General features: G+C 40.1%; 2 protein-coding genes across 7 annotated transcripts in view; one reads left to right on the plus strand and one right to left on the minus strand.

Moving 5' to 3' along the window:
* Positions 1-22,182, plus strand: part of VEPH1 (ventricular zone expressed PH domain containing 1) — a 282,767-nt gene that overhangs the window by 37,489 nt on the left and 223,096 nt on the right. For all 6 annotated transcript variants that reach the window (XR_014294337.1, XM_082624456.1, XM_082624457.1 and 3 more), the window contains exon 4: positions 6,907-7,081. Coding sequence is in view for 5 of the 6 variants with exons in the window: in XM_082624456.1 (XP_082480582.1) it covers positions 6,907-7,081 (175 nt within the window). In the remaining variant the exon portion in view is untranslated. The remainder of the gene's footprint in view (positions 1-6,906; positions 7,082-22,182) is intronic.
* Positions 16,732-22,074, minus strand: PTX3 (pentraxin 3; the record flags this gene model as incomplete). Its single annotated transcript, XM_082624461.1, has 3 exons — positions 16,732-17,869; positions 21,095-21,499; positions 21,945-22,074. 3 exons carry the CDS (start codon positions 22,072-22,074, stop codon positions 17,256-17,258), a joined length of 1,149 nt encoding a protein of 382 aa, XP_082480587.1. The 3' UTR covers positions 16,732-17,255.

Consider the following 22,182-nt stretch of genomic DNA (forward strand, 5'->3'; position numbering starts at 1 on the left):
TCTTGGTTGAGAGGGACAAGTGAGTCACAGAAGTGGGCGATTCCGGCCTGTAGGGCCAGTGTGGTCACAGGGCGTCCATTGTGTGCCCTCTGAGCAGGCAGAAGGTGTAATAATGGAAGATGGAAAGCCCTAAATGTAAACTTGCCTTTTTCAGAGCAAAGTGCAGCAATTTGTCCAGGCTACCCCTAGGGGTGTGGTCCCAGAAAGTCATTTCCCACGAACCAAAGGCAAGGCTGTGGTTGCAGCTTTGGCATTTAGCTTTCAATCAGATTTTAAGGGGAACATTTTGGCCTGCAGTAAATATTGAAAAGAAGATTTTGTCCTACTTGTAAGATAGGTTCTTGTGGGAAACATGTAGAAATCCAGATGACTCATATTCTGTTTTGTTTTTTCAGTAAAATAAAACAGTAGGTCAACTTTAAAGTCAACCACTTAACATTTTTAGCTACACACACACAAAGATTCCCTCTCCACCCACCTTACCTCCCAAGATAAGCAATTCCAGCTTCACGCTACCTGATCAAGCAAGGGCCCACCAGTTCTTCTGCCTGTATTCTTAGCTATTTTTTATTTTTTCTGGCCACTTCACTGTCATTTGAAGCTAAATATGTTCACACACACACACAAGAAAAAAACTTTTTTTTTCCCTAAATTTCCTTTTTCAACCTACACTCAAACCTACTTCAGATGACCATTCCAATTCTACTTTTAATAATTAGTGGTTATACTGCTTTCTTTTCTTGGTCTTAACTGTATGAACTTGCCACATTTACCTCAAAATAGTTTTAAAATTTTCAGAATTCACCTCTATACCTTCCTCAATGCAGAATCTGTACATGTATGAGGCATGCACTTGTGAGTTCTGGTTTCTTTTGTGATGGGTGATACTATCCTACATCCCACCCTGTGTCCTTAGACATCTGTAAAATGAAGGATGAATCAGGTGAGCCCTCAGATCACCTCCTAGTCTGAAATTCTGACTCCCTTAGGAGATGCTGAGAGGTAGAAGAACAAAAGGCTTTAGAGCTTGAGGACCTTAGAATCAGATACTCTTGGTCTCGTATCGGTAAGAGACTGGCAAGTTATTTCATCTCTCTAAGCCTCTGTTCTGCCATCTGTAAAATGGGCATAACAATACTTGCTGCTCACGAAGAACAATTTTATTATAAAAGCAATCTCCATTTGTGATCCAGCCACTATCTGGAAGTACCTATTTCAAACCACAACTTCCTCTGACCAGGGTTCTATATGGAGTTGGCCAGTGCTTATTTCTTTGCCTGTAGAAAAATCCTGAAAGAGAAGATACCCCTCTCCCCCTCCACAAAGCACATTACATTCTAGGATAAATCCAAACCTGAAGAGGGTTGAAGAAAATACACATGCACCTCAAGGGGGTTGTAATTACTGACATAACTGATGGGCTAGAATGAAATTCTAGAGAACTGACAGACCAACCATCATGATGTTGAGAGCCAATGCCTAGTTTTCTCCTCAGTACAAGTTACAGTGGTTTCAGCCTCTTCCCCAACCAACCAAATCGCTTAGCAGAGCTAATGCCAAGTAAGCTCTGCCTTTTATCTCTTCCTCCACATCTTCTCACACTGTTGATGATCATTTGAAGAGGGAAATAGCCAAAGCAGGGAGGAGGGAAGAATTGAAATAGACACCAAATTCACTGTGGGAAAATCCGAAAGTATCTGTTTTTCCTTCTTTATAGAAGGACCCCCCACTGTCCATTCACCTTGATTCTACGCTTCAGTTTTCTTATTTCCTCTTCCCCAGTTAATGCTGCATGAAGATTCAAAATCTGTCCCTGGCTGGCATGCAAAATGCCTTAGGCAATTTTGAGAGCATTTCCTTTTCAGCTCTCAGAGGCAGGACTGGTCATGTTCATCTAGAAGTTTATTCCACAGGCAATCGCAGCTCTACCATTTACTGGCAGGGTGATCTTGGGCATTTCATCTTTCTGTGCCCTAATTTCCTCATCTATAAAATGCAGATAAGAGTAGCTGCCTCATGAGTTTGTGGTGAGGATTAGATGGATAGACATTAAAAAATAGACATAAAATATTTAAGATACAGGAAGTATGAAGATTAGCTCTGGTTGGTATTTTCATCATTATCATCATCTGCAGGAAACTCTAAAATAGCATCAACCCTTTGTCATTTAATTATTTATTTTAGCCGTTGTTCATCGCCTGTCTCCCCCTGCCCAAAATAGAAGCTTAGTTTTATTCACTGATGTGGTCCCATCACCTAGAACAGTGAATGGCACATAGTAGGTGCTCAAGATAATATTTACTGAATGAATTAATCAATGGACAAATGAACGCATGAGTAGCTCAGGTGACCTGACTGCCCTCTGGCTTTTGTACTAGCCGTGCTTCACCCCAGAGTGGGCCCCAGTACCAGTTCCTCACTTAATGCTGCATAAGACAGGGGCATGAAATGGGAGGAGATTGGGACACCCCCCTGCCCCCCAGGTTCCTGAGACCCACTCCCTTATTGCCTGTCAGAAAATACTGGGAAAACTTAAGTGGATGCCATTTAGATTTTATATATAACCATGCTTCTAAGAACCAAGCATTTTATATATAAATCCAAAATTTGATTATCTGATCCATGATGGGGGATGAAAAACAATAAAGTAACCACTTTATTATATGGCATTTAATTTTTCTTGAGATTACTCTTTTACGGCTCTTAGTTGAATTCAAGGCCTGAGACCAAAGAGCTTTTTAGTTGCTATCACCTCAGATATCTATCTCTTTTACTTAGCTTTATTCTTTTCAATTATAAAACACTGGGAAACCTTCCCAAAGTGCATTTTCCAAAGGAAAATCTCCACCAACAGCTCAAATTGGTGCTAATCTAGTCAAGAAATATAATTCTTGGCATCTGTAGAACAAAGCCCTCTTGTTTTGCTTCTCCTGCTGGATATAACTGTCCCCATGAGCAATTCTTTATTGCTACCTTGTACTTCACTGAATTGTTCCCTGAGTACTGAGTATTGAATTGTGTGTAAGAAGATACACATGCCATCATGCTCACATCTGCATGGAGGGGCAAGATCTAGCATAAGCTCTGGCATTAACAGTTGCTGTTAAAGTGGTTTATTTGTACGAGCAATCACAGGGGCTTTCTCTGCATGTATACCATTAGCATTCCTGGGATCCAAATAATCATAGAGATAAAATAATTTCAGGGGCCTGAGATCTACTGCATTAGCAAATCCTTTTGCTTCACCTGAGAGCAAAGCTCAGCCATTGGAAGGAGGTCCATAGGACCCATGTTTGCCCAGCCTCACCTTGGCCTAGCAGCCCCTCACTCATATCCTGTTGCTGTCAGTAGTGCCCATGGCCTCTTGAAACACTAGGAACTGTCTAGATGCTGTTTAGAGATTGAGAGCCTTTGGTGGCAATTCCTTGGTGTTTATATGAACTATTTGTTCTTTGCTTAATGTTTCACTTCTCTTCTCATTTGAGAGATTTCCAGATGACATATGTGGGAGGAAAACAGAAAAATTGAGTGTGTTAAAGTTTTGTTTTGTTTTTTAATAATGATATTATACGTTTAAATTTTTTTTAATAATTTTCACTTGGAACCACACTTCAAAGACTTCAATAACTGCCCACTATTTTTCCCTCAGACATCTAGAATTGTTGTAAAAAAAATATGACCAAATTGGTTAAGACAGCCTGTTCTTTCATTGTTGCTGGCAAGTGTTAGCTCATTCCCAAGGTTTAAAAACATTAGTTGCTGTGAATATGATTTTCACTGATCTTTTACTATGCCTGTCTGTGTTCACAATTAGTAGGAAACACTTGAGTTGTACTTCCAATGCCACCATCGTGATTTCTCAGAAAGTTACAGGTCAATATGCTTAGAGACATTTTCCTCCAATGGAAGGTGTATACTTCTCTAGCTGCAAGTTGTTTTGGCTATAGACAGAGAAGGTAAAGTAACTGGGGCATGATATTCTTTGTTGGAAAACTCTGAGATGAATTGTGTGATTGTGTTCCACTCTCAAAACTAGAGCTTTGGCAGCCATGACAGGGACAAAGATATGTCATGTAAAAGGTAAACTAGCAAAAATCTACACACTATGGAGAGATTGGGACAACCCAAGAAATTGATAAGTGAGACTGAAGCATTTGGGAAATACTCTGTTCAAATTGAGGTATAACCTAAATGTAACCTCAAGGGAGCGAGCATAGAATAAGATTATAACAGAGAAAATCGACAAATCAATCGGCCTTCCTAAACACCACATGTCTGAAGTGCATGTCACCAAAAAGAGGATGCTCAGTACGGGGTCATTATTTTGGCACATTTACTCAGCACTGTCTGGGGGGTGAAGGGTGGGTAGAGACTTAATCTGATGGAGAGGAAAGTTCCAATCACCAGAGATGGGGATTTGGCTGTAGGGCAGGACAGTTAGGTTTCACCATGGCCTAGATGAAATAGCCCTCAAGATATTCCTTTGCTCTGATCTGCTCTTGTGCCCATGAGTGAACATTCTGGTTAGTAATCTGGCTCCTGATTTCCTAATGGTGTGAAAGGGTCTGACCTGAAAAGACTGTCACTGTGAGAGAGTAAATTGGCATACCTGATTGTGCACCAGCCTTTTGGAAATCCCTCGGTGTGAGTTTCCCTCAGTGGATGCAAACAGTTCTGTAAGGCCTAGCCAAGTACACAGGCAGACTTCTAATGCTGAAGGGCGGGGAGCAGCCAGCCTCCCAGGGATGCCTGACAGCTCATCACTCCAATAATGGCCCAGTCTAATCAGGCACAGTTAAATTACCAGGAGGGGAGACACTCTAGATAAAGCCTGATCTGAGAGAAGTCTGGCTGCAGGCCCTGGTTCTGATAGTTAGATGGTAGGAACTCTTAAGAAAGATAAGACAGAGACCTACTGAGTGGAACTGATATATAAACACATGATTTGTCACCAAGGAGTAGGGTCAGAGCTTTCATCATGGCTGACTTCATGGTGAGACATCAGCTTACGTTGTTGAATTACGTATTTTCTCTGCTCAGGAGTCAGACTGATTCTTGAATCTGAAAAATGGGTGGAGCTACAGGAATGAATTATGGATTTATCAGGTCTATTTTTGTTCCTAGGGACTGGGAAGAAAAAAAGTTTAAGCACAAGAGACTTAATTGGCTCACTTAGAAAAATTTAGGGATAGAACTGGCCTCAGGCACAGCCTAATACATGGGGCTCAAATGATGCCACCAGGTTTCTCTTAACTTGTCTCAGATAGATCCATGTTGCCTTGAATCTCATACAGATTCTCTCCTACTGAGGTCACAAAATGACAGCTACTCTTGATCTTCCATTCTCAGCATTTTGAATACGACAGAAGAGAGAGGGTCTCTTTCACAGAGCCCTTGAATGGCTCCTCCATTATAATTGGGTAACTTGCCCATCCCTGAACTTATCATTTGGAAATGTGATTCTCTGGTTGGTCAACGTTTGAGTCATTTGACGGCCCGTGAAGCTAAGGGTATAAGTGCCTTCATTAGAAGTACCTGGGACGTGGCCGTGGAAGTCCTACTTGCTAAGTGTAACAACTCACCTGCCCAATCAACTAGCCCTGAAAATGGATAGCACTGGAGGCCATTGCTGGCAGTTGGTGACCCAAGCAAGAAGGTGGGAGCGAGCAGGCCCTTTCCCAACCCCCTCACCTGCCCTTCCTCCTTCCCACCACATTGTGTTCCCAATCATAACTATCACTATAGATTTGTATTTTCTTCATTAGTTATTCAACTTGACAAACGTTTACTGAGCACCTGCCATAAACCTAGAATTGTGGGAGGTATTAGAGGGGATAATCTATGGGTAGAAAGATAGAAGCATTTTTCACATGAACAGTCAGAGAAAAACAACCACTTTTTTATTTCTAATGTAGTAATGTAAAGTTGAACAAATTGTGCACTGTGCAACTTTTGCTTTATAGTTAGACTAAGAGGTGGGGTTGATGATTAGAATGGTTAATGGTAGGGAAGACATATCATTCATTTGTAAGAAAACAATTTGTATTTTCCAAATAGTATTCCCTAATTAGGTAATTGAATGCTGATGGCACTATTGTGTATGTAAGGATATTGATGTTCAGTCACAAAGTACATCAAAAAGAGAATTATTTCAGGATCCAGAATCCTTTAGTTTTTAGCCTTACGTTCATTCGTCTTTTTCCTTCCGAATCTCAGTCAAAACTTTAGTTTTTAACATACAGTCAGGAAGCAACTGATTCAACATTCCTTAGATTTTTTTTTCTCAAGTATAAATCTAAGTTATTCCTCTCATCAGTGACTCCTGATCACCCTAAAGATCAATTCCAAACTCCTTAGCATGGTGCCAGACCTTTCATAATCAAGCCTGTTTACCTCTCCAGTCCCCTCTCTCATCTCCTACCCCAGTTTTCCCATGTGTACCCCACATCATCCATACTGAACTATTTACAGTTCCTCAGATGCACAAGTTCTCTCACCTCTCTGCTTTCACACATGATTTTCCTTTTGTCCACTCCTTTCCTAGCTATCTCCCAGCCATTTCCTCTTCATCCACCAGGTCTCAACGAAGACATCACTTCCTCCAGGAAGTCTTCCTTGACACCCCCTTCAGACTGGATTAAGCGCTCCTTTTTTGCTCCCTTATCCCCCTGCACATTCCTTATCATGGCCCTCATTAGCCTATGCTATTAAGCGCCAGTTTGCCTCGAAGTCTCCCTAACAAGAACAAGAGTTCCCAGAGTTCCCAAATACAAGGAAAATAAGGTGGGCCCTGTGTTTTCACAGCTGCACTCTGAGAGCTTAGCTCAATAAATATTTTTTGGATGAATGAATAAATGAATAAAGAATGAACCACTTATTATTTGTTGATTTCTTATATTTCCTCAGAATTACAACCGGCCCCCTGTGATGGCATTAGCCATCCCCATTGCAGTGAAATTCCTCCACAGAGGCAACAAGGAACTGTGCAGGAATATGTCCAACTACCTGTCCCTGGCTGCAATTACCAAGGCAGACCTCCTGGCTGATCACACAGAGGTTATAGTAAAGAGCATACTCCAAGGTATGGTGCAAAGGCTGAGCTTGGGGATGTGTTTTAACAATCATTTTAAAGTATTTTGATGAAGCAGTTATGGTTTGTGGAAAGTAAGACTTTGAGTATTGAGAGGTACGTTAGATTCTCTGCTTTGCCACTAGGTGGCTGGGGAACATGGATAAGGTTACTTGAGCTGGCTGAGTCGGGGTCTCTTCACCAGGCAGATGAATTCTTTGGACCCATTAGATGAGTCGCACGCTTCCTTTCAACTCTTGGTGTCTCATTTGGAGAACTGTGTTTTTCCGTGCTTCTGGTAATCTTGTCCAACTACCAACTGTGCAGAACCTGTCTGTACTAAGTGGAACGCGTCCCACTGCTGTCAGTGGCAGATGGAAAAGCTCTTCATCCTTTGTTTTCCAAAAGCACAAAATGCTAGATAAAATACACCAGAGAATGTGTAAAGACCTCTTAAATGTGAACACGATTTGGGACTGATTTATAATTGTGTTAAATACTACCATAAAGTATCAAATCAGGACATCTCTGTTAATGCTTTCATATTTGTATGAAAGAGATCAAGTTAGTGCAGTCAGAATATTCTCTTTTCTTGTATTGTTTTCCTTTGGTTTTAGATCTAACGGAAACCTTTTATTTTGGTTTGGGATCAAAGAGCAATATATGGTATTATTTGATAGGTACCCAAATATCCCCAGCCCTCATTAATATAAATGTCTGAGGTCCATGAGTATCTTGGCCCACATTTGACTGCCACAGGCCCACATGCTCAAATGGAGCATCAGCCCTCTGGAAAGTGCTCCCAGACCAAGTATTTCTGAAAGGCCCCAGTATTCTCTTCTTGGCACAGCATAGTGTGGTGATGCCCATCTCTACCACCCTGAGCCCAGCAAACTCTGTGGACTGCTACCATGGAGGCCCCAGGAATGGACTTGCCCCGCACTGTCCTGCCCGGGATGGCAGCCTCTGTCCCTTTGTGCTGTTACCCCTGAAGTTTCAGAAGCCACCAGTCCTCAGTCCACTGTGGTAGGATGGGGAAGAGAACCTGTCTTTCCCCTTTGTGTTAGACTTTGGTAGAGAGCCAGAGCAAGGTTGCTTGGCTCCCACTGTCAAAGTATGGTACTGAGTTCGCAGTAGAATATGTTGTTCCATTTTATCTGAAACTCTCTCTTTCTTCCCTGGGCTCAACTATCCACCCAAGAGTCAGGCTAGTAACAAATTAGTCCACCAGTCCTCAAAGTTCCTACAGCCCACCAAGGACCAAGATTTTGTTCACCATACCAGACATTCCCAAGAAGAGTTCTTAGTACCCGCCCCCAACCCTGGACATCTGACCAGCCACCCCAGTGGTCTGCCAGATGCCCAGTTTGTCTGAACCCCAACCATGACAGTGGAAGTTTATCACTCTACATGTGCTCCCTTCTGAAGACTTGTCATTGATATTACTAGTACATATTATTCATTTCTCATTTTCTTTGGCTACAGGACTGAATTGCTAATTTCTCTTTATGCATTATCCTAAATTTGCTAAAAGTCCAGGAAAGCAATTTGCTTTTTTCACCACCTTGACTACATATTTGGTACAGATTTTATAGAAATTACAAACACACACGCCACACATTTTAAAACCATGATAGTTAGGCTTGCAAGTAACTGATTTATGAGGGGAAAAAATGGAATTGTCTCTTTGCACCTGCCAAGAACTTAACTCATGTATTTGTTTTGTTTTGTTTTGTTTTGTTTTGTTTGAAATGCACTTTCAATGACAAAGAAATCTTTTGAAACGCAAAATACACTTTCTGAATTAACTGCAAGTATTTAAAATAAATGATTTCGTTTATTTGATCTGGCACTATGAAAATCATCATAAAATAAATGAAAATTTAACTTATAAAAGGTTGGGACTAAATATTTCAGGGTTAGATTTTTAGGACTGATGTATCTGTAAAACTCTGCAATCACTCACATAAGCCTATCAAACTCTGAGCTGCAAAACGGAAGGGATCTTTGTGTCTCTGAGTAGTAAGTTTCCTGCTCTGCAAATCTTTGTCATATATCCCCTGCAAAACAGCCTTAGGAGGCATCATTGGGATTTCTTTTGTCTTTACATATCGTTTTCTCCCCTTTCGATTTTCCTCCTTGATTTATATTATCCTAATCCTTATTCTCCCATTTTTCTACTTCTGCAGAAAATGCTAAAGTGTTAGAGTTATTTGATTTGATCTGTTTTTATAAGACTAGAATTGTAAAATTGTAGCGTCTTAGGTTGATTCAGCTCAGTTACCCAGGCAGTGCTTGAATCCCCACAAAATTGTCATCCATTCAATGATAACAATAATAATTATAATAACAGTAATAACTACAATGGCTAGAATTTATTTCATGCTCTCTTTTGCCAAATGCTGTACTAAGCATTTTATACTGGTTAAATCATTTAATCCCCACAAGAATTCTATAACAGAAGTGCTATTATTACCCCATTTTACCAGTTAGTTATATCTTAAGTAACAGAAACCCAGGTATAAATAGCTTGCTGATGATGAAGAAGAGGAGGAAGAGAAGAAGGAAGAGGAGGAACTCCTTACTGGCACACATGACTGAAAAATGCATGAATGTATCAGACTTCCCATATGGATTGATTCAGGACTCAAATGTGGTCCCAAAAAGTCATTACTTGGTTCTGCTTCCTGTGGATTGGTTTCACTTTCATGTTTCATGTAATGGGCCTCTCTCATCATGAGAGCTCACATGAGCTCACATCATCATTAATACCAGTTAAGAAAAAGAAGCTCCATATCCAGTCTTATTGTCTCTGTTTGACCACATGCCCATTTCTGAACCAATCCATCATTTCTGCCAGGAGATACAGTACTTCAACGGGCCGGACTAGGGTCATGAGCCACCCTCAGAGCAGGAGTTGATAGTAAACTCAGCAGAACCACATGGATGAGGAGTAGATAACCCGAAAATCCAAGACTGTAGCCAGCAGTGTTGTAAGTTAATACTGGGTACCAAAAAATAGCCTTATGTAAATATTTACTTTTATCCCTTTATACTTCTTAAGAGATTCAGTTCATTTCTTTGGCATGCCAAGATCTCACTGATAATGATCCTCCATTTCAATATATCTCCCAATTCTTCCAAGGTTCTTGTCATCTGTAAATTTTATGAACAGAACCACTCTATCTTCATTTTAAAACGGTTATGAAAAGGTAGACCCGATGGGGCCAGGCAAGCCTTGTGATGTACCAGTGGCAGCTAACCCCTTACCCTTGGTTGGTGTTATTCCATTGATCATATTTTTTCAATTGTGTTATATACACGTCTATCCCTAATTCCAAACCAAATGCGTCCTTTAAGCTTAAATCAATCATGAGAGACTGTCAAATGGGGTTAAATATTTATCCCTGAAGGCTAGTTCCAAGCCAATGTTTTACTACTTCCCATTATTAATGATTGTATATGAGTAATACTATTTACTTTTATATTAAATGTAAATATGAATTCATTTATTCAAATTGCTTAGACCCCATTTGTCTGTTTTGTGTTCTTTGAATTCTCCCAGTAAGAAGGAAATTCTGAAAGTCCTTCTTTTTGGAGAAAGGATTAAAGGCATGAGCAGAATGTTGTCTTGATTTGTATTAATACTTGAGCACTAAGGAGATAGAGAACCTGAATGTCCCTATATCTAATAAGACAATTCTGTCGGTATTTTTAAATCAACCCACCAAAAAAAAAAAAGCCTGTCACATTTAGTATTATATGCAAATTAGAACAAATATGCAAGGAGTAATTACCGTCTTATCTAAACTTTTTCATATAATTAAAAAAGAAGATAGGGAGGGTGGGAGGGAGATGCAAGAGGGAGGAGATATGGGGATATATATATATGTATAACTGATTCACTTTGTTATAAAGCAGAAACTAACACACCATTGTAAAGCAATTATACTCCAATAAAGATGGGAAAAAAGCATATGGGAATGTATGGACACAGATTTTTGTATAACAATATTAATGAAACTACAAAACAGAACCTAAAATATTACTTTAATGAGTACGTGCACAATATCTTGAAGGTGAATCACAGTACAGTGTCCCTTTTATTCTTCTTGCTTGGTAGTTTACACATGTTATTATATATGCCTGCCTGCACTTAGCTGTGTTGACAATAAATTAATGTGGTAATTTAAAAAAAAGTACATTCTCTAGCTAATTCTATAGGGCTGGTATAGCCATGATATCAATACCAAAGGACAATATAAGAAAGGAAAATATAGACCCATCCTAATTATAGGATGCACAACTCACAAAAATTTTAGCAAAGTGATTCTAGCAATGCATAAAGAATATAATAGTTAACATTCATTGAGTTCTTGCTCTGTACCAGGTACTAGTCTTTTAACTCATATAATTCTCCTAATAGCTTATGCGGGAGGAATTATTGTTATCCTCATTTTATAAAAGTTATCCCAGGAATTCAAGGATGACAATATTCAAGATGTAATTCTCCATAGTAAAAGACTAAAAGGGAAAAAAGTCATTTGATCAGTAAAAGCATCTCATAAAATTCAGTATCCATTCATGAAAAAAATAAAGAATGCAACCTAGGAATTTTGGAGAACTTCCTGAGACATTAAGAGGATATAATATATATATGTATATAACTAAGAGATATATATATATCCTTTCCTTTTGTAAAATTCAAAGCCTGTTCGTGATTTAAAAAAGAAACAACCTCTCAGCAAACTAGCAATAGAGGGAACATCCTTAATCTAATAAAGGATATCTACAAAAACCTACATCTAAAATCATACTTAATGAGGAAATGTTGAATGCTTTCCCATTGAATTAAAAAGATAAGACAAGGATGTCCCTTGGGTAATTAATTTGTTTTCTGCTTAAATCATATCAGGGCAATTTAATATTTTGTAACATCAGAACCTTTTCAGAGTGGGAGATTTGTTTTTCAGTGGTCCTGAATAATTCTTCAAACTTGTTCTTTGCTATGTGAAGATGCTTTGTTAAACCTGTCCAGTACTGGAATATAAAAGCATGACCAATGCTTAGTGCAGCATGAGTTAGCATATCTTTCACCTAGGAAGTTGACAATATTATTGGTGATCCCTAAAATGAGGGTATCACCAACTGTAAGGGACTATTTGAGAGCCTATAGGGAAACCCTTTCCAAATTTTTATTTGGAACTCTGATGCAATGCACACCACTACTATCAAAACTAAAAACAGTAACGTCCTTTCATCTGCATTTCTGAATCTGGTCATAATAAGGAAATATTCCTGTCTGTCAATATGCCTTTTACACGGTCCTCTGGCACAAATCACAAGATGACCTCAAATGATTTGAAACTTAAGTAGAAAGTCTTTGGAAAGAAATGTAATCTTGTCTCAGCAAGAGTCCAGATTCCTTTCTGACTTCCTGGCAATAGCCTAGAAAAGACTGTCTAGTTAATTATGATAAATTCACCTCATTTCTTCCTCAATGTGAGACAAAGTTCAAACCACTGATTGGTGAGCCGTCTCAGAGAAATTGAGATAGAAAATTGACCTCCCGTTTATTGTGGCAGTGATAATATTTACCAAATAGTGTGGGTGTGAGGCTTAAATAGATAAAGCAGCTATACTTTGCACAGTGCCGGGCCCACAGTTCATCAGTGGTTACCATGATTCTTCTTTTTATCACCATCATCATAGTCATCATCATCGTTAGTGTCATCACTGAGCGTCTGCTGTATACCAAGCCCATATTAAAATATTAAAGGCAGAATCACATCCATTTGTATAGTTTTGTAATTTCTGGGGAGATACTTAGCCATTAAAAATTCATGATACAGTTATTCTTCAAGGAAAAGGTTTTAAGTTCACCATATTACAGGTTGTTGAGAAAGAATTTATTAATCAAATATTCTAGAAAACAGGCTACCAAAGTAATCTCATTAAGAATATTCAACCTGAATATTAATAGATATAGGGAAAAATTAAATATAATGTTATAAAAGTCAATACAAATGTGGAACAAGAAATAGAGACATATCTTAAATCAGAAAAGAATCTCTTCTGAGTCGTTAACCAAGTCTTGGATCTGATGCACGCCAGAGTTTGCACCTTCCTGACTTCACCAGCAGATGTTGCTGTGAAGTAGAATAAGGCGGCCTGCACAGTTATAAGCATCCATGGGCCAAACTCTGAGAATAACTTACCCACAATGGAAGGGAATCTTTATATTTATTTGTTTGTATTTTTGTTTGTTTGCTTATTTTTTATTTAATCCACTGGGAACAACTTGAAAAACATTTTTATGATAACTGTTTCATTTCAAAAATTATTTTAGGGTTTATAAAGCATTTTTAGATACATTACCTCTTGTTATATCATTTTCATAATACCCCTTCAGCAAGGTAGGTAAGTCCTGTTATCCCCAGTTTTTTGGCTAATTGGAGATTCATAAAGATTAGTTAGCAGGCCTGACATTTTATAGTTAGTGGGTAATGGTGCTAGGATTTGAATGTTGTGTTTCTGACCCCAAGCCCAGCAAGCTTTCTTCTATACTCCAGATTTATAAAACCAAATGCAAGGGTCAGCAATCTGAGTTTTCAAGTTCACTGAATCCAGGAATATATAAGTGAACACATACAATTACTTTGACCAAGATTTTTAACTTTTTGAGTGCCGTCCCTTCCTTCCTTCCTTCCTTCTTTTCTGTCTTTTTATTTCTGGCTGTGGTGGGTCTTCATTGCTGCACGTGGGCTTTCTCTAGTTGCGTCGAGTGGGCTCTAGGCGCGGGCTTCAGTAGTTGTGGCACCCGGGCTTCAGAAGTTGTGGCGCATGGGCTTAGTTGCTCCGCAGCATGTGGGATCTTCCCGGACCAGGAACCCATGTCCCCTGCATTGACAGGTGGATTCTCAACCACTGCACCACCAGGGAAATTTTTGAGTGCTATTTCTTAGTGGCTAAAATACAGTTCTGGAAACAGTTGGCCTTAGTAAACTTCTCAAAGAAGAGCTTTCTAATATAAAATTTAAAAGGAGATGAAATAAAAATCAATTATAGTTTCTTCATTGTTTGCGAATCTATTTATTAAAGTGAAGTTAGTTGAGTAATTGCAAATACCTAGCTCTAAAATTCTATAATATATACTTAATAGTCAACTGTTCTGGATATATTTTAAAGGAATTAATGCTTAATTAAAAGCCAACTCACATTGCAATAGACAAGGAAAATATATCAACTCTATCTTGTTCAGATACCCCCTTTGCAAAAAAGTTGCTCTACTTACATACATATGTAGGTACTAGAGTGACAAAGTGACAAAGTGTCACAGTTTGCCTAGGACTGAAGGATTTCCTGGAACAGGGGACTTTCAGTACTAAAGCTGGGTTGGTCCTAGGCAAACCAGGACAGTTTGTCGCTCTAGCACACATACATAATATTTTATAGTTTGTACATGTAATGTATTATATATTAGTTATACATGTATTTTTTCCTCTGAATAACTTGAGCCATCTTGCACAATTCTTTTACTGTGCTATATAATATGATGATGCCCTCAGTAACCATCCTGGTGAATGAAACTCTTTGCCAATGTGCTAGACTAAGCCAGCACGCTGATATTTCTCTTTAGATTATTTTATCACTATTTTACACATTTCTTACTTCCTCCTTTTGCTGACACTGTGTATTCTAAAACTCATTAAATGCTATTAGTGTAAAGAAAAGAGTCAGATAGCCAGCTTCCTGAGACTGTAAAGTGTATTTTGTATATATAGTCTGAGTGTTTTGAAGGAATAAAGTGCTTGGTCTTTTTTATTAAAAAGAAAAATTGCTGTACTGGATCAGGATTAGATTAAGTGGTCAACCAATAGTGGATTGAAGAAGATAAAGGTGTATTTTTTTGTTGTTGTTTTGTAAAAGAAGTGCAGGGACGGGCAGCCTAGGGCTGGCAAGACAGCTTCATAATATTAAAGGCCCAAGCTTATTCTATATATTGTTATGCTAAATCTCTTGATCTAAGATGGTTGCTGAAATTCCAGCCATGATTACCATATTCCCATCAGTCAGAAGGAGGAAGGGAAAGGGAATCACATTCGTTATTTCACCATCAGCCAGAACATAGTCATTTGGCCACATCTAGCTGCAATTGATGCTGGAAAATAGAGACTTTACTCCGAGTGGCCATACATACCATTAAAACCAGAATTCTGTTACTTAGGAAAAGAGGGAAAATAGATATCAGGGAACAATGAGAAGTCCCTAGAACACTTACCCAGATTTACTGCTGTAGCAGAGGTAATTTCTACTTTAGTAACTCAAGGGTTACTTTCTTTTTTTCAATTTGTTTCTTCTCTGCCTTCAACATGTAATTCCTGTTAAAAATTAAAAGTTCCCTTACATTTAACTCTATCAGCATATGAATTTGCATATCTCTTGGCCAGCATCATCTTGGGTCTCTTGAACAGATGTAATTCATGCTGAAATGTGAAAAGGAATTGAAAGCATGCCTAACTCTCTGCTGAAGTTTCGGTCAAGTATTTCCTCCTTCAGCTCAGCATTCAGAGTCATAGACAGTGGCTAAACAGGGACTTGCATATGGCCACTGTGCCTGCAACCTTGAATTATGTAATCTCCAAGTGTCTGAGACTGACCTGTAACCTCAAAACTGGGAAGGATTTTCTTTGAGACACTTCACCCTGGCTTTGTGGGTCTCACGAGTAGGGTGAAGCTGTATTGATATCATGAGTATATCTTCAAAGATTCCTAGATTTATAGAATTTCACTGGACACTAAGAGTTTAACCCCCTCCTTTTACTGAGAAGTTCCAGAGGAGTTAAGTAACTTGTCTAAGGACCAGGCTAGTTAGTTACTAGAAATGTGGTTTGATAATTACTCCTGGCTCCCTTCTCCAAACCTCATGAACAGGAGATGACCTGTGGTTGTTCAGGTCCTACCTTTAGGTGGACACATCATCACTGGTTCTACCACATTTCCTACTGATGTTCAGACGTGGCTTTGTGGTTCTTCTGTGAGCCCTTGCTTGCGTAGCCTCTACAGGAGGAGAACATTAGTGTGGTAGAAAGTTATCTCCCCATCTACAGGATGAAGGGACTTGACTGTCCTCTCCTTTATGCATAAGAGAATGGGATGTGTATTAAGGGCAGAAGTCATTGTTTCTTTTCCAGATTTTTAGATCTTCCCATTAACAGTCCTAAACCATCTCTTGCAGATATCATGTGAATCTGAGGAACTCTGAATATAATTCATATTTTTCCCCCTGTATACATGGGACAGAAAGTTGTATACGCTCATAGCATCATCAAATTGGAAGGAATCATTATTTCTTCAATTCCTTGATTTCTCAGTTGAGGAAACTAAAACCCAGAGAGATGAATTGACTTAGCCAAGATCATATTTCTTGCCTATGATTTATAGGAAGCCAATGCTTAAAACAACTCTATAGTTTGTTTCTAACAATAGTAACTATTACTATTTACATAATAGATTAGTATTTGAAAACTAATTGCCTGCTTTAGATTAAAAAAAGTGTGGATTTGCTCCCAAGCATTTTAAATTTATAATTAGATGACATGGACTAGTTTTATAAAATATTTTATTTACAGTAGAGATTTACAAAAATAGTCTCAATAAAATTAATACAAAACCATTTTACAATATAACTTATATAACTATCTCCTCAAAAAAGTGACATTTGATTATAACCCACACTACATTTGTATTTGTTAAGTCACATGGTAGTATAAATATGTTCTATCATCATTTTTTCATAATAAGGTATGTACCAATAACAATGAACAATGTAAAATTCATCTCTGGCCAAAACAAAATTAGCCAAAGAAAAGTAAAACAATTGTTCTTCTGTTCAACCATACAGTCTTTTTTCATTATTTGAGAGTTTATCTGACAAAGACACAGCATTAATCTGAAAGCACATGGCATAAAGTCTAGTAACAATATCCCCAAAAGCCTTCTCCAATGTCTCCCCTTCGACTATTTATTCAGTATTTTGCCAAGATAAATAAAGATTGATCTCAACTCTCTCCTTCGTTAGTCTCAAGTGTTCTTAATAATGCATTCAGGTTTTTAGACCTTCCCAAGTGGCATATGCTTAAAATGTGAGTTTCTTTCTTTGGCTTTAAGTAGAGTTTCACCACACTTAAGAAACGTACTGCGCTCCTCCGTGGGGCTGAATCTCCGTGACTGCCCACCCAACCACGTTGCCCCGGATGTGACAGGACTCTGCTTCTCCGGTCTTTCTTATGTCTTCATTGCTGAGAACACGATCCCAGATGTTGAAGCCCGTGAGCCTGCCAGAAAAGGCTAATGTCTCATCAAAGCCACCACCCACACAGCAGCCATTCTTTTCTTGGCCAACCTGCAGGATTCCTCCCTCGGGAACAACGTGACCTGTGGCCATGTCTACAGTGGCGGCCACCAGGTCACCATTTACCCACAAGGCCACACGCCCTTTCTCTGAATTCCAGGTGCTGCACAGATGGGTCCACGTTCCCAGGGAAATCACAGTATCGGTGACCAGTCTGTTTTCCTCTCCACCCACCACAAGCACGATGGACTGATAGCTGAGGTACAGCTGGATCTCATATGGATTCCTCTTTGTCCCATAGGAAAACAGGACAGTTTTGTTTAACACGTCTGTGGCTTTGACCCAGATGCAGGCACTGAAAGCCTCAAGTTTCATTGGTGTTGCTGGATGCACACTTGCAAAAATCTTCTTGGAACGCATGGGGAATAAAATCGCTGTTTCACAACCTAGAGTAGCAAGGAAGTAACAATATGAAAGAAAATACAAATTCATTCCGTAATGATTCTGGCAGTTAGGTATTTTAGGATGGGCCTTTTAATGACTACAGTGAAAAACTATATGCAGCAAAATGTTATGACTTGAGGGGCCCAAGTATAATCTCTATAGAGGAAAGAAAACAGGAATAAGGAAAATCAACTGTCTCATTCAGAAGCATGTAAATGGAAAAGAAGGCGCACAGAGAAATGGTAAAATTGGGTTTGAACTTGGGCACTCTGGCTGCAGGAGCCACACCCTTAACCAGCACACTGCATTGCCTCTTAGTGGTAGAAGAACCCCTGGATTTGGCTAAAAGAGCTGGAATTCAGTTTGTTTTACTACTAGTAAGCTGTGTTGCTTTCGATGAGCCCCACAATCTCTCCAGGCTTTATAGTTATCTGTCAAAGGCTCTTCCATTCTCCTTGTAATATTCTGCAAGTCTGTAAAGAACAAGCATGTAGCAGTCGAGAAGAGCCCTGTGCACCAAAGATATGCTTAAAAATTCTTACTCTGTCCACATGCTTATAAATGCTATGTAAGCTGTAACAGAAAACCTTTAAGGAAGAGTGAATTCTTCCAAGGGGTCGAATAGAGTACATATTTCTGCTAATACACACTTAGAAGGAGAATTTCAAACTTGGGGGTTGGGAGCTCAGTAAGTTCCCACCTCTGTCCATCTCCAGGTCACATGGCCAGTCAGGGAGCTGCAGATGCTGAACTGAAGACCTTTTAGGTGTCTCTAGGAAATAATGTGCTAAAACCTTTAACAAGTGAGCTCTGCCTTGTGCTAACCTCATATATGTATAAAAGACCATATAAAGAAAGAATTTTTTAAAATCTAAATTAGGGCTAGGTATTCAGTTTATAACAACCTAAAGAAGATTTACCATAAGATATCTTTAAAAAGCAAACTCTCAGAGCTTTTAAAGACTAACTGGTGAATAGACAGAACTTACAGGAACCAAATATCCATGCAAAGTGTGGTAAACTAAGCTAACTGCCTACAAGTGGCTGAGGGCTAGGCTCCATTCTGAAAAAATTAAGCAGATGGACCTTATCCTTTAGAAATAGAGAAGATAATGAGGTTCAGAAAATCCTAGAAAAATAACTATCATACTAAAGCACAGAATTGGTCCTGTCATACTTTGGTATTAACTTTTTCACTGAATAACTTGAATTTCTGAAGATTTTTTAAAATTAATTTTTAATGAGGTGTTGATTCTTTTTTCAGATGAAATTGGTAGGTACATGCTTTTCTAGCTATGTTATTTAAATCAATCAAAGATCATGGAACAACAGATCACCATGCATGGGCATTTGACATATTCTCTGTAATGTTTCAGTAGTGTTCAGAGAGGGTGCCAACTACAATCTCATGAACTGATTTCCTGTTTAAATAAGCCCAGGCAGTTAGGACTGCATTCCAAAGCCTTCCTTGATTGCTTCTCAGAGACCCAGCTTCCCCTGTCGGCTGCACTGGTTATGTGAGTTCATGGAGTAGAACTGCATGTTGACAAGTTTTTTTGTGGCTTCTTTTGGGGGCCAGTGATTGAGGCTCTTGATATGTCTTTAAAATGTCAGAAACTCTCTCATGAAATGGCTTTTAACTAATAGGTTTTTCTGATTATATTATCAAAGGCCAAACAGAATTAAAACCAGGTTCTTAAGAGGCTGACAACAGAATGATTAGGAATCCCTTAGGAGCCAAGCTGGCAGGAAACCAAAAGAGGAGAAATCAAAGCATGTGGGTAAAAGTATTAGTAGAGGATGTATTATAATAAGAAATTAACATTTTTGAATTCAGAAATACATCCCTCTTCTGCTCTAACTAGTATGCAGAGGTGGAAGTGAAACAGCGTAATTCTTCAGTTTTCCTGGTATGTGATATGTACAATGATACCTCATGGTTTGCAAAAGACAAGAAATGTCATCCACTAAAACAGCTAAAGAATTATAATTTGTCTTCTTGTCATTTACATTGAGGATCTATTGTATATTTGATTTTATGATTTTTTCCCCCCTCTGAAGCCCTACTTAATATTTTAAAAAATACGTTCTGTACTGATAGACAGTCCTCAATTATTTAGGAAAGACTCATATTCTGGTATGGTTTCTGCAATTTTAAATGAAACATGCTATCACACATGCATGATTCTTCTCCTACCCTATCTAATAAGAGTTGCTTTATTGGACATAAAGAAAGGATGGTGCTTTTTGTAATTGTTTTCTGTTCATAAGATGCTCAGGAAAAGTGTAAGTCATATTTTCTTACATAGGACACAGATTTTCTAATGTAACCCACAATTGTTACATCACCATTTCTTAGAAATTTCGACTTACAAAGGAGTGTTACTTGGCTCCAAATCTACTCTTTATTTCCTTGAACCGTCTTTAAAATGTATTATTTCGGGCCCACATGTGTTTGAATATTCACTTAGTATTACATGGGACTTCGACAGGTTGCATCTGGTTTGAACTGCCTCTCTCTTGTTTCACCCTGATCCTCCACATCCCTGAGGTGCCACCTGGATACCAGTTGGCTCCTACATCTTACTGTCTGTCTTTGGATCCCTCAGCCTCTGGTTTATTCCAAACCTCACACCCTGGACCTCACTCTGGCACTCATTTCACAGACCCGAGGCCTGGGGGGACCCCTTGGGAGATCAGATTCAGCCTCAAGTCTTTTGTTTGGAACTGGCAGGGAGGAGGGGCCAGCCCAGGGATTGGAAAATGTTCCTAAAAATTAGGCTGGGCCCTGAAATAGCGCGGGGAACCAGAGCTCTCCTAAAGAGAGAAGCTGGCTAAAATTAGACGAAGTGGAAATCCCTAACGGAGGGAAGCTGACACCGAGAGAGGTCACGGTTATAACCGGCCAATAGAGCTCCTGTAACGCCTGGTCGGATCGGGTGTCAGTCTGGGGCCCCTTGACGTCTATTTCAAGACTCTGATGATTACGTGCACATCTATCTTCTGGGTTCCTCAGGACTGGAGACTACTTTTGAAAGCAATTTTCCCGCCTTGTATGGTGTGTCTGAGCTCTGTGACCATGCATGGAGAAACAGAAGGGTGTGTGTGTGTGTGTGTGTTTCCTCCCACTAAAGCCTCCCCTAGAGGGTTGGCTGACTCGGCGTCCCGCAAGTCGCGCTCCGAGAACGAAGCCGCGTGGGGGTCCCCGCCCGGCCCAGCGTCCTCACCTGCTGGCAGCCAGCGTCCTGCCGCCCAGCGCTGCACAGCGCGGAGGTCGGCCTGCGTCTGCCGCAGCTCCTCGAGCACTGCGCCAAGGGCCCGCCCCGCCTCCTCCTGCGGCTGCAGTGCCCCGGCTTCCTCCAGGCGCGCCAGCCTGCGGCTCGCGTCGCGACTCGCCTGCAGCAGCTCATCCAGCGCCCGGGCCAGCCTGGCCTCGGCGGGGGCCACCGGCGCGCACGGCCTCGCCAGGCTGCCCGCCAGCCGGCCCAGCTCAGCCCGCAGCTTCTGCAGCTCACCCCGGAGGACGTCGTCGGTGGCCTGCAGCAGCATGCCCTCCCGCATCTGCGAGTTCTCCAGCATGATGAAGAGCTTGTCCCACTCGGAGTTCTCCCGACTGCAGTCGCACGGCGTAGCTAGAGCACGGGACACAAACGCGTTACCGACCCGCCCAGGCCCTCCTCGGGTGTGCCTTGTAAAATGCCGACCTCCCTCGGTGGTCCCAAGTACTCATACCCAGTACCCCCCTTTCCTTTCAGGATACCTGTAAAAAAACAGCATGTAAATATCTCGAGTATGACAGAAACCCTGCAAGTTTATATGAAGTTGAACTCTATGAAATTGCCATTCATGGAGCTCAAAACGAGAATATCGGCGATTTCATACAGTTTGACCCATTATGTATCTCTGACAGAAGTAACTTTTTGAAACCTCTCCCTTTCCTAACGTGCTTTTCTCTTTTGCAAAACAAACTAAATTTTTTGCTTATTTCATTGGCTACAAAATATATGTATAATACTTAGACCCAAAGAGGCGGATATGTAAATAGGGTTAGCAGAGAAACAGTTAAAATGAACTTACGGTCCTCAGTGGGATGGAGTCCATTGTCTATTTCATTGTCCAGATTCACATACATGAGCTCATATTCATCCGAGTTCTCGGCCGACACTGCAGACCAGAGAGCACAAAACAGAATCACAGGGAGATGCATTGCTGAAGAGACAAAGTTCTTCCCACAGACGGCGGGAGGGGACGAGACAAGAGGCTCTCAAGTGAGTGGAGAAGGAGCGGAGGAGAGTGAGAGGCAGGAGCTGAGAGC

The sequence above is a fragment of the Mesoplodon mirus genome (genome assembly GCF_964341445.2).
Source record: "Mesoplodon mirus genome assembly, chromosome: 6".
Classification (NCBI taxonomy): domain Eukaryota; kingdom Metazoa; phylum Chordata; class Mammalia; order Artiodactyla; family Ziphiidae; genus Mesoplodon; species Mesoplodon mirus.